This window comes from Dermacentor silvarum, chromosome 7, assembly GCF_013339745.2.
Source record: "Dermacentor silvarum isolate Dsil-2018 chromosome 7, BIME_Dsil_1.4, whole genome shotgun sequence".
Lineage (NCBI taxonomy): Eukaryota > Metazoa > Arthropoda > Arachnida > Ixodida > Ixodidae > Dermacentor > Dermacentor silvarum.
The window spans coordinates 88,785,390-88,798,759 of record NC_051160.1 but is presented as its reverse complement, the minus strand read 5'-3'; the positions used below and the strand labels follow the sequence as shown (position 1 = coordinate 88,798,759).

The 13,370-nt window shown below is 44.6% G+C and overlaps 1 protein-coding gene across 4 annotated transcripts in view; it reads right to left on the bottom strand.

Annotated features, from left to right (window-relative positions):
* Positions 1-13,370, bottom strand: part of LOC125946854 (uncharacterized) — a 184,956-nt gene that overhangs the window by 51,428 nt on the left and 120,158 nt on the right. For 2 of the 4 annotated variants that reach the window (XM_049670944.1, XM_049670947.1), the window contains exons 1-2: positions 6,578-6,677; positions 2,255-2,304 (exon numbers count right to left, since the gene is read on the bottom strand). The exons of 1 other annotated variant lie outside the window; for it this stretch is intronic. In XM_049670944.1, coding sequence (XP_049526901.1) covers positions 2,255-2,304; positions 6,578-6,638 — 111 coding nt within the window. In that variant the 5' untranslated portion in view covers positions 6,639-6,677. Of the gene's footprint in view, positions 1-2,254; positions 2,305-6,577; positions 6,678-13,370 lie in introns of those variants that run through there. One more of the 4 variants, XM_049670946.1, reaches the window with a different exon arrangement.

Here is a 13,370-nt window from a genome sequence, read left to right as displayed (position 1 = left end):
CAGCAGTATCTCATCATAACCGATCGCACACAAATGGACTAGGATGTGCACCACTCTTTGTTGCTACTGGAAAACCAGCTTATCTTCCCGCTGATGTATCCTTGGGAGTCGACAAGATGGTACAGCTTACAGAAACAAGAAGGACAGAAGACAGCCAAGCGAAATACCATGAAAGAATGAAGTGAAACTTCGATAAGAAGCCAAACACAACGTTACCAGCGCTGGAAGTAGGAGACTTGGTTCTCGTGAGAAAGGGACTATCAAATAGTGGCTCTGTCTATAGAGGACCGTATCGTGTCGCGAAAACCGCAAGTCAGTAAGGCAACTTAAAAACTCTGGTATATCGGCGCGAACGAAAATGAAGAATGGGCTTCCATACCAAATTTGTTTAAATACCATCCCAGGAGGGATGAATCTCATCATAACCGATCGCACACAAATGGACTAGGATGTGCACCACTCTTTGTTGCTACTGGAAAACCAACTTATCTTCCCGCTGATGTATCCTTGGGAGTCGACAAGATGGTACAGCTTACAGAAACAAGAAGGACAGAAGACAGCCAAGCGAAATACCATGAAAGAATGAAGTGAAACTTCGATAAGAAGCAAAACACAACGTTACCAGCGCTGGAAGTAGGAGACTTGGTTCTCGTGAGAAAGGGACTATCAAATAGTGGCTCTGTCTATAGAGGACCGTATCGTGTCGTGAAAACCGCAAGTCAGTAAGGCAACTTAAAAACTCTGGTATATCGGCGCGAACGAAAATGAAGAATGGGCTTCCATACCAAATTTGTTTAAATACCATCCCAGGAGGGATGAATCTCATCATAACCGATCGCACACAAATGGACTAGGATGTGCACCACTCTTTGTTGCTACTGGAAAACCAACTTATCTTCCCGCTGATGTATCCTTGGGAGTCGACAAGATGGTACAGCTTACAGAAACAAGAAGGACAGAAGACAGCCAAGCGAAATACCATGAAAGAATGAAGTGAAACTTCGATAAGAAGCAAAACACAACGTTACCAGCGCTGGAAGTAGGAGACTTGGTTCTCGAGAGAAAGGGACTATCAAATAGTGGCTCTGTCTATAGAGGACCGTATCGTGTCGTGAAAACCGCAAGTCAGTAAGGCAACTTAAAAACTCTGGTATATCGGCGCGAACGAAAATGAAGAATGGGCTTCCATACCAAATTTGTTTAAATACCATCCCAGGAGGAAAAAAAATGAAATTATGGGGTTTTACGTGCCAAAACCACGATCTGATTATGAGGCACGCCGTAGTGGGGGACTCCGGAAATTTGGACAACCTGGGGTTCTTCAACGTGCACCTAAATCTAAGTACACGGGTGTTTTTCGCATTTCGCCCCCATCGAAATGCGGCCGCCGTGGCCGGGATTCGATCCCGCGACCTCGTGCTCAGCAGCCCAACACCATAGCCACTGAGCAACCACGGCGGGTTCATCCCAGGAGGGATGAATAAAAAAGGTGGGGGAAGTGAAGCGTACCGAATGAGAAGTCTGAGTACATCGGAGGGAGCGGGGGGATTGAAGAGGAGGATAAAGAAGGTAGAAATGGCGACATGACGCTTGTGTGATCTGTTTGATATGTGCGGGCTTATTACATTCGTATGATGCAAAGGGTATGATTCCTTGATGCCGCTTGACGCCCATTTATGCGAAATGCTGATTGTTAGGTCCTGCACAGGTAATTAAGGGGCATGAGCAATAGGAGCACGGATTGTGACGGTATCTTCGAGTAAGAGCATGCGTAGCTGTGGCTACGTCGTGTGATGAAAGTGAGGACAACGATGGCATCTGTACTCCAGAGAAGAAATGTTAAAGCGTGTAAACATGGATCAACATTGATCGATCATGAAGGTGGTGTAACGTACCACAGTCTTTACATAGCTTTAGGCATTTCGAAAATAGCACTGGAGAACTTGGGCCAATCCCGTAGAATGTGGGATCTAATTTGGTGCAAATAAAAGAAAGAACATCATATATATTGTATGTTTACCCTAAGGGTGCTGTAAGTAAATTGAGCCACTAATTCTGAGAAATAGTCTTCATGCAACTGAATAGTGCTATTAGCCACAAAATTGATGGATTGATAATCGGTGTGTTATTTTCAATGCAAGGTTCTGAACAGCAACTTTGTGGTTTATATTTGCAGGTCGCAGAAAATGAAACACCGCCACCAGTTCGTTCTTAGAGGCCAATAGCATCTATCTTAACAAGCCAACTTGCTTACCGACATTGCACTGGACATTGTATCTCCCCTTGCACAAGTTGCAGTTATGCCTGCAAAAGTCATACTGAAATTACAGTCTCGAAATGAAGATCACACCACAATAAGCTATCTCAACTGTAATGATGTAGTTATGAGCACGCTAATGTTGTACAGTATGACCACGAGGCAAGTAGGTTCTACGGCAGACAACCTAATCAATCTTTCCCACAAAAGTTTATTGGATTATAGACAAGTTTAAGCACACAGTGATCAACAGTGGAGGAAATAGGAAAGTCACTGCAAGCGATGTTCATAGAAGGCTTATGTTCTTAGGACAGCAACTGCTTTCCTTAAGCAGCATTTACATTCACTTTTCACCCCCTCCCCCCTATCAGTTAGCGCATAAACTAGTGTGAGGCGAGTCGAAGTGTAAAAAGAATTCACTAAAACGAGCTGGCGGGAGGGGGGGTACTTATGGTACAGAAGAAACTGATATGGGCAGTACTCATGTTGCAAGCAGAATTCATTGTTAACAGTAGTAAGCAGGTAGGTGAAGTGTTTCTTTTTCCATTAAACTTTTTTTTGAACACTTTTATTTCCCTCAATCTACTCTCTACAGCAGCTTATTTTGGTCCTGCTCTCCCATGTGTCAGTGACGAAGAGTGAGTTGAGGTACGTAAGCGCTGCTAAGCAAAGCAGCTCCCTTCGCTGATAAAACTAGTCCCCTCGCTGTAACGTTGGATCCAGTCACATCACATTGTCCGGCCACTGTTTATCACTTCAAGCCTCCATCTTCACGTGAAATCCTGTCTTCGCTAAACCGCACAGATCTCTTAACGGAATAGCACAGAATATTCAGCCATTTCATACAGCGGAGCTGTTAAGCTTTTCATAAGTCCGTTTCGTGCCGACAGAAAAATCGGCCCAGCTGTGTGTCGCCGAGCCAAGCAACCTCCTCGCATCACACACGTGCGAGGGCGAAGTCTCGCCACGGCATGCGTGCGCTTCGCCTACCCTGTCCCCAGCCGAGGCCCAGTGTTCGCTTAGCAGTGACGTCACTGATATGCTAGAAAGCTCTGAGCAGCCGGCGCGCCGACAGACGTGTCGCCTCCCTCGTCTAGTGAACACGCGTGCACAGCTACCATGGGGCGAGCGAAGAAAGACAAGACAACCGAGGAAGAAGCCGCCTACAAGGCGCGCCGCCCAGCGCGACTACGATCGACGAAGGAGAGCCGACAAACGCGGTAACCGAGCGGAGTATCCCGAGTTTTGGGCCAGAGTCAATGAACGCTGCCGACTGAATGCTTGACGCCACCGGGAATCGGTTCCGGGCCTGCGCGTCACCGAGAATTTACAACGCCAATCCCGCGAATCCATGGGATCTTGGCGACACTTAGTATGAGCATAGTTAAGCCACGCATAACCCCGTAAGACTTACCAAAACCTAGCAGCGCTTGGTATGAGCCTAGCCAGGTCATGCATAACATCGCAAAACTTAGCAAAACCTAGCAACAGTTAGTATGAACCTTGTCGAGCCATGTATAACGTCGCAAAACTTAGCAAAGCGTAGCAGCACTTACCAAAAGCCGGAACTAGCTCCGCTGCGACTCGGCCTTGCACCACTATTGCAAACTGTCCACATTTTCTTTTACTTTTCTCGATTTTTGCACTACCTAATCTTTAGATCTTTAGGTATGTGTCGCTGGCTATCTGGCCAATGTTTGTCAGTCTTCCACAATGCTTATTTGGCACACTGACAAAGGCGCCTAAAGTTCACTATTGAAGTAATTTAGATACGTGCCCTATTTCTCGGCGATTACACATCTCATCACTATGGTTCTTTCGACAGCCATCATACATTGATTTCCTCCTCGTAACATTGTTGCTGCTACGTGAAATACCGTGCATCGGTTTTGATTTTGTGTTAACATTCCCCATAGCTTGTGAAGCGTAGTGCATCTTTATGAACCTTATGGGAAACTAAACATTTTACATATGCGGAGCAATACATAAAGATTGTCTGCGATTACACATTTTATGAGATGAAAGTAAGCATATTTCTGCTCATTCTATACTTAGTACTTCATCATTAAATATAGTGCAATAATTTATAGCAACTATTTTGCGGAAATCGAAGTCATTTCACATGTCAAATCTGTGTAATTTTGTGGCACATCACCGTGTGTTGAGGACATATTTTTCCGTTTACGAAAGGAAAGCGGAGACGTTTACCCAAAAGCGCACAAACATCGGGCACTGTTTTCTCACCTTGCCTTGTGGCATTGCCCAGGAACACGAATAAGAAGTCGCGAATACTATTAAGTCCCACTAAGAATTCACCATTAGTCCATAGCTACCCCCCCCCCCCAAAAAAAAAAGTGCTGCGCTCCACGACAAGCTAAGTCAATGCAGTAAAATTATCACCGCATGTCATCTTGTTGTGGCAATTCAATATTTTACTAATGACAGTAAGAAACGCAGGAGTTATCGACTGTTCCCCTATTATTAGAAAGGGTCGCGTTGGTGACTTGCGTTAAGCTAATTTTTGAGCCAGTATTTGTTGAATATACAGGGTGTTTCAGCAAACACTTTCAAAAATTCTTAAAGGTTGTCTGTGGCAGATAACACAATTCTAGTTCATGATCTGGTCTACTCGAAGAGGCGGATATTACCTGTACAAGAATTTGAAATGCATAATCGAATAATTAACAGAAATTCCCTAATTAAGTTTTTAACTAATTACCTGATGACCCATATTGCAATTTACAAATTGTAGCTGTGGAGTTCGCAAGGCGGATCCACTTGGAACGAAATCTCGGGATGACACTAGTTTCGAGATATTAATTCCCGAACATTGCGGAGAAATGCATTGGCGTTCCAGTTAGGTTCTTAACAAAACGTCGCTTTATGCATTGAAGCACAACATTAACTGGAACGCCAATGCATTTCTCCGCATAGTTCGAGAATTCATATCTCGAAATTGGTGTCATCCTGAGAACTAATTCCAAGTGGATCCGTCTTGCGAACTCCACGGCTACTATTTGTAAATTGCAATAACGGCCATCAGGTAATTAGTTAAAAACTTAATTAGTGAATGTTTGTTAATTAGTCGATTATGCAATTCAATTTTTTGTGCAAGTATTGTCCGCCTCTTCGAGTAGACCAGATCATGAACTAGAATTGGGCTATCTGCCACAGGCAACCTTAAATAAATTTTGAAAATGTTCGCTGAAACACCCTGTATATATATATATATATATATATATATATATATATATACAGGGTGTTTCAGCGAACACTTTCAAAATTTATTTAAGGTTGCCTGTGGCAGACAGCCCAATTCTAGTTAATGAGCTGGTCTACTTGAACAGGCGGACATTACTTGCACAAAAAATTGAAATGCATAATCGACTAATTAACAAAAAATTACTAATTAAGTTTTGAACTAATTCCCTGATGGCCCATATTGTAATTTACAAATTGTAGCCGTGGAGTTCGCAAGGCGGATCTACTTAGAATTAATTCTCAGGGTGAAACCAGTTTCGAGATATTAATTCCCGAACTTTGCGGAGAAATACATTGGCGTTCCAGTTAATTTTGTGTTTCAATGCAAAAAGCGACGTTTTGTTAAGAACCTAACTGGAACGCCAATGCATTTCTCCGCAAAGTTCGGGAATTAATATCTCGAAACTGGTGTCATCCCGAGAATTCGTTCCAAGTGGATCCGCCTTGGGAACTCCACGGCTACAATTTGTAAATTGCAATATGGGCCATCAGGTAATTAGTTAAAAACCTAATTAGCGAATTTCTGTTAATTATTCGATTATGCATTTCAATTTCTTGCGGAAGTAATGTCCGCCTCTTCGAGTAGACCAGCTCATGAACTTGAATTGTGCTATCTGCCCAGGCAACCTTTAAGAATTTTTGAAAGTGTTCGCTGAAACACCCTGTATGTATATATAGTAACTGGATTTTTAAATGGGCCATGCGTGCTTAGAAAAATGAGAAGCATAACTTCGCGGTTAGCTTTTGTGGATTTACCCAACAGTTTCGGTCAATGGACTGACCTGTTTCAAGGAATCCTTTGAAAAAGGTCGGTCCACTGACTGTATATATATATATATATATATATATATGTATATATATATATATATCTGCCCTCGTGCCATTGCGAAGTATTGTATTAAGCAGTTCTCTTGGTTTCTGTCGTACCTCGGCAACACTGATTACTGTTCCTAAAAGCTTATTTCGCAGCAATCATGGTTCGTTGTTAACTGTATCACATGGCTGTTTATTTACCTTGATTATTAACAATGCTATATAATACCGAAGGAAAATATTCACCTGTGACGAAGGAAAACGTCAAGAGCTCGAAATAGTAAGAACATGTCCTCTCAAGTTTCATCGTTTCATCAATCTGTTATGAGGCAGAATACACAGAAAAAAATGTGGTTGATCCCTCTTATATAGGAATCGGTATAGAACACGAAAGTGAAACGTGTCTTCACAGAAGTAGTGTAATGTTTATTGCACATTGATATATAATGTCTATTGGTGTTTTGTGGCTAAAGCGCCCTTAGGCGTTGATGCACCCACGCTGACGCCTGGTGGCACGTCTCCTCCATCACGACCACCAACGTCGATGACCATGAGCAACCGTCGTGCATATGGAAGCTGCACTACGCTGCACACGCTAGCACAACGCGAAAGACGAAGCACGTAACTGACACACTAATACAACGCGCAAGACAAAGCACGTAACTGAATCGTCACCGAGTCAAATCAGCGCGTACAGCGCGTCGTAATTGCAGCCTCCGCGATCAACTTCAGAAACATTTTCAGAGCTAATTGCGGAGGCCACGCTCCGCTGTGCTGAGTACGGTGAACGCCACCTAGGTGGCGTTGGTAGTGCTTCTTGATGCCAGCGTCCCTTCGAATGCTGGCATCGAGGCGTCGTAGTGCTGAGACCACCGAAGCGTTCACTGTCGGTGCGCGTTAGTGTCATAATGCAGTACTTCTCTTTTCTGCTCGTAGGCGGCGGCACCGCCCCGAGCAAGAGCGCGGGTACACGGAGGAGTGTTAGATATATAAGGCGCGTCTGTGTAGCTCTCTGCAAATGCACTTGTGGCGCAATGGGTTAAACGCTCGGCGATCTATCGTCGCGGACCGAGAGGTCGTGGGTTCGATTTCCAAATTTTGCATGTTTGTGGAACTTTTTCTTCTGGTTTCTTTCTTTGTATTATGTTCGTGTATGTTCGTGTGACGTATTTCCGTGACGGAAATACGTCAGTGAAGTCTTGGTGGACCCCGGCATAAAACACTTTCGTGTTAAAAAGTATATGTCATGTACTCCCAATGCTATGTGAGATAACAAGTAAAAAAAAAGTCAACGTACTCACAATTGCTTGATTGGCGAGAGTAACTGCATTTATACAGTGATGACTGTGTATTACCAGGCGCTACATTTTCTGATTGGTATTCAGTTCGGTCTGGGCTCACTCGATACATTAGCACTAAAAGCCTAAAGAGCGCCGTTGACTGTTCTCATTTCGCGTGGGTTTGTTTAAGGTTTCGCCAACTGTGTGGACAATGATGATAATCCAAATTCCAAATAAGTGTTCACACATAGTGACAGTATGTATTCGGCAAGTGACAGCATTGCTATAATCTGCAGAACATATGAATGGTAAATCCGATGAACTTGGCGGGACAGAACATCATTGTCAATAGTGGGTACACCCATGAGCAAAAGTATAAGGACCACAGGGTCGCCGAAAAAACGTAATTTTTTTGTAGTTTACATGCATAAACTCAAATTGACGAGTACACTAAATTAATCACATTGCCAAGTTTTGACTGCAGTCCTCAATTGCAAGTTGCATTCGCAGGCAGTTGACAAGATCAGCTTTATCACGCAATCCCTGGTGCATATACCTTTGCTTGCGGGTGTACGTTCTGCACTGTGCAGTAACTGGTACCTAAAAACAGATAACCAGACTTCGAAAGAGTTCGAGCTTCGAAAAGTAAAATCAAAGCTCCCTAACGGAAATTATTGTAACAGTGCGAAGCTGATGCTCGTCGGTAAGACTAGCGTACCGCTGTTTGCTGCACGCCCTTCCACGGAGTCACCTCGCGTTACGCGCAATATACCAGGCAGCGCCACTGTTCTCTCAACACATGACGCGGTCCCCTCCTATCAGTAATACCACTTCCTGATACATAGTGCCACCACCTGCTACCTTCGAGACGGTTACAGCGGCGAAACCTTGAAGATAATAGGACATAGCCCATCCCCTCCCCCAGGAGCCCGTGACCCTGTGACCCGTATTCGGAGCTAACTGTACTTTGGTACGACAGGAACAAAGGCATGATTTGCGCCCGTACCTGAATTCCGGACCGCACACTCCTATCCTAAAGCCCGTTTTTCGCTGTAACGAGAGTTTTAATTTCTGCTAGAATATTACCGAGAGAACTTTAGAACTCGACATTAAATTGCCTTTTGCATTTCTCCTGACGTGTATTTTATATCATCATCATCATCATCAGCCTATATTTTATGTCCACTGCAGGAGGAAGGTCACTCCCTGCGATCTCCAATTACCCCTGTCTTGCGCTAGCGTATTCCAACTTGCGCCTGCAAATTTCCTAACTTCATCATCCCATCTGGTTTTCTGCCGACCTCGATTGCGCTTCCCTTCTCTTGGTATCCATTCTGTAACCCTAACGGTCCACCGGTTATCCATCCTACGCATTACATGGCCTGCCCAGCTCCATTTCTTCCGCTTAATGTCAACTAGAATATCGGCTATCCCCGTTTGTTCTCTGATCCACACCGCTCTCTTCCTGTCTCTTAACGTTATTCCTAAGATTTTTCGTTCCATCGCTCTTTGTGCGGTGCTTAACTTGTTCTCGAGCTTCCTTGTTAACCTCCAAGTTTCTGCCCCATATGTTAGCACCGGTAGAATGCAATGATTGTACACTTTTCTTTTCAACGACAGTGGTAAGCTCCCAGTCAAGATTTGGTAATGCCTGCCGTATGCACTCCAACCCAATTTTATTCTTCTGTAAATTTTTTTCTCGTGATCAGGGTCCCCTGTGAGTAATTGACCTAGATAAACGTACTCCTTTACAGACTCTAGAGGCTGACTGGCGATCCTGAATTCTTGTTCCCTTGCCAGGCTATTGAACATTATCTTTGTCTTCTGCATATTCATCCTCAACCCAATTCTTACACTTTCTCGATTAAGGTCATCAATCATTTGTTGTAATTCGTCTCCATTGTTGCAGAATAGGACAATGTCATCTGCAAACCGAAGGTTGCTGAGATATTCGCCGTTGATCCTCACTGCTAAGCCTTCCCAGTCTAACAGCTTGAATACTTCTTCTAAGCATGCAGTGAATAGCATTGGAGAGATTGTGTCTCCTTGCCTGACCCCTTTCTTGATAGGTATCTTTCTACTTTTCTTGTGGAGAACCAAGGTAGCCGTGGAATCCTTGTAGATGTTTGCTAAGATATTCACGTATGCCTCCTGTACTCCTTGATAGGAGGTACAAAATGAAGGTAGTACAAGCCTATGCCCCAACCTCTAGTCACGATGATGAAGAAATAGAACAGTTTTATGAAGATGTTGAACTAGCAATGAGAAAGGTGCAAACTCAGTATACTATAGTCATGGGCGACTTCAATACAAAAGTGGGGAAAAAGCAGGTTGGTGAGCAAGCAATTGGCAACTACGGCATCGATTCTAGGAATGCAATAGGAGAGATTTTAGTAGAATTCACGGAAAGAAATAGGCTCCGAATAATGAATACCTTCTTCAGGAAGCGCAGCAACAGGAAGTGGACCTGGAAAAGCCCTAATGGAGAAACAAGGAATGAAATAGATTTCATACTCTCTGCCGATCCGAGCATAGTGCAGGATGTAGAAGTGTTAGGTAAGGTTAAGTGCAGTGACCATAGGTTAGTGAGGTCTCGGATTTCTCTCAATTTGAAGAGAGAGAGAGTGAAATTAGTCAAGAGGAAACAGGCCAACCTAGAGGCAGTAAGGGTATTTTATATATCAGGTACTTTTCAGAGACTCTGAGTAAGCTAATGTGGTAGTTTCGAGGCTGACTGAAAAACCGCCTCTGGGCCCCCGTTTGAGAAGCTCAATGATGGTTCGTTTTTAAAAATATAGAATGCACGACAACGCCGTCTACTGCGAATGTCGCATGGTACTCACAGGAGAAGTCTTTTGAATTTACACAGCCAGCTGCACTGCGGTGCGTAACCGACCTTTCTAGTGTCTTATATAAAACACCGCTATGCTTGCCGTCTTATACATTTGCATTTCTTTCACTTGACATTATTGCCCGAAAAGCATAATAAGGAAGTTGCGCTTGCAAGCTTCGAATTAGATGAGGTCGTCAATTTTGGCGCATATATTATGTATGACATTTTCATTGTAACTAAACCGTGACGAACCAAAATGACAGCGCAAGTTCTGATGAATCGCAAAACATTATATTTGCGCTGGAGCCTACGAGCCGTTCCTGTTAGCTTAGAGCATCTTAGAAAAAAAGTTTAATGATGCTCTCCAAATTATTGACTTCTTTTATTTCCATATTTACTTTTAGGGGCGAAGCTCCTTAGGGTGTGGGTCTGTCCCTCCTCTGTAGTAGTAGTAGTAGTAGTAGTAGTAGTAGTAGTAGTAGTAGTAGTAGTAGGTAGCCACGTCTACTTTTATTTTAAAAAAACTTGTCGCAGTTTCACCTGAAAGGCGAAGCATCAATTGCGATAGCAAATTTGTAGAGAGCTATACGGAGTAATGATAGTAGCTTTATCAGCTGTATAAACTTGGACATGCAGCAGCACCGGCCACACGCAGAACTGTTGTCGACGCCGTCGGCGTTTTGCCCGCGTTCGCACAAAATGCGTGCGGCGTTACTGACTGTTGCCGGAGCCTCTGATATAAATAGGCACTTGGTGCCGCAGCTAAAGGTCGCCTCCCCCCCCCCCCCCCCCGGCCTTTCGTGTGTCAGAAGAAGGCGCGTTTGCTCTACATATATGGTGATTGTAAAGGAGGAAAGAGACGCCTACTTCTGCAGCCCTTAAGGGAGCACGGCACAGAACGCGCGTTTGTTCTCCGCCGCGCGTTCACTCCCCGTTAAAGCGCGCGTCCCTCGCGCCCTTTCACTCGCACATACAGCGTTCGGCGGCGCGCGCCGACGATTTTAATCTCCATTGACGTCATACGGAACCTCACGGCGACGGCGACGCCGACGGCAGAAATCTGCTTTAGAGTGTCCATATAATTGCTTCGCAATAAAAAAATCACAGCATATCCAGGGGGTGAATGATATCCACAGCATATCCAGGGGGCGAAGCTCCGGAGGGAATCATCGGATCTCCCGCTTAAGGGGACGCTAGCACAAACGCGTTAGAAACGTGCAGTGCTCTCTAGTAAGGAGCGGCCACAGCGTCTTACGCAGCCATTTACACATGCCGGAACGTGCACCGCATTTGCCGACGCCATCACATGACTGCTGAGAGATTACACGGAAGATTCACGGTTTACCGATGATTCCCTCCGGAGCTTCGCCCACTCATCATCATTCACCCCGTCAGAGCGACGGTCCGCTCGCGTTATCAACGTTGATATCGTGAGCGGACCGTCGCTCTGGCCACTGACAAAGCGCGATAAGCGCGAAAAGGCATTATTACTTTAAAGCCATCGCTACAAAATAGCGGCCCTGCAGCGTCATTTTGTGCACGTAGTGCCAACGTCACACTTCCAAGAATAATAGCGGAATGTCCGGAATAAAGCCTTTGGTGGTGGATATTTCGTGAAGTCAACAGCTACGTGTACAGTGTATGCTGTGTGCGCATTGATAACAGCCGACAGTCGAAGCAAGTTGAACAAATTGTGGCACCCAGGAGAGCGCGACACAAAAGGCCAATTTGTTGGCCTAGGCGGCATACTAATTTTTATGCAGCTGATTACCAGATTCATTAGTCGTGATAGCACCCAAGACACACAGCACAGAGTTGAGTGCCCGCCTCGGGATTGCAACATCTGGCTGTCTGCGGAAAGATTCTGCATGTGTGTTCGCAGCTGTAGACCCCGGTGACTCCAACTCCGTCGAGCCTGAGGTGTTAAGATCAGTTCGAATTAAAGTATTCGGATTTAAGTCGCACTTGATTGCTCATCTAAAGTGCAGATGCAACAAAATCTCACGTTTGATAAGCTGATGATATGTGAGCAGCATATACGCCATAAAAGAAATACTGGGAAACACAGGAGGCTGGTATTTATCCGATCCTTGCTGCACAGCTCGTTCTCCGTCACATACTGGGGTCATTCAATATCTTGCCACCACATCGGCTATCTAGATTCGCGTCTAGAGGTTTTCCCGTGTGGTTCTATGCGGTAATATCCTGGCAGATGCGGCTAGACCCCTCCTCGCCCAATCCTGCAATTTCCCGAAGGCAAATCAGGATATTTACTCGGGGAAAAGGAAAATATCCGACAAACCACACGAGCACTTATACCCCTCGTGGTTCAAACCTGCCTGTATAGCAAAGGTTGCTACAATCAAGAAGCAACGAATCAATGAAACGCTGCAGGATGTATGGCAAGGCCCGAGTTGCCGAATACTAAACGCGTCACTAAGTACAAGTTATTGACCTTATTGAAGCACACTACCTCATGAGTGGTTCTGCCATCTTGGCCCTACTGATGGCCCTGTGTTATAAATATGGCTGAAAATATTCTTCCTCTGGGTATAGATTCTAGTAGAACTATTCTTGGCATGGTATGCACCGTTATTTGATGCATTTATTGACATTGATCCTGTTGTTCCCACACACTTCTAGCGATTCGTACTTCTTTACAATCATAGGCATTTCGTAGTCAAAGACAGACATTGCCGTCATTTTACATTGACCACAGAAGTGGCCGAGCTCGCGACGTGCTTCACTGCGTGATGCAAATTTTACTTGACCAAATTGGGTCAAGGCTTTGTTCGAACGTGTATTCGCATACACCGCAGAAGCCCAGTGACCAATAATACATGATGTTGCGTCTAATATCGGCTGTAGAAACATGAAAATAGTGCGTAGTCTCTGAAAGAATGCGATAAAGCGTTGTCGACGCGGT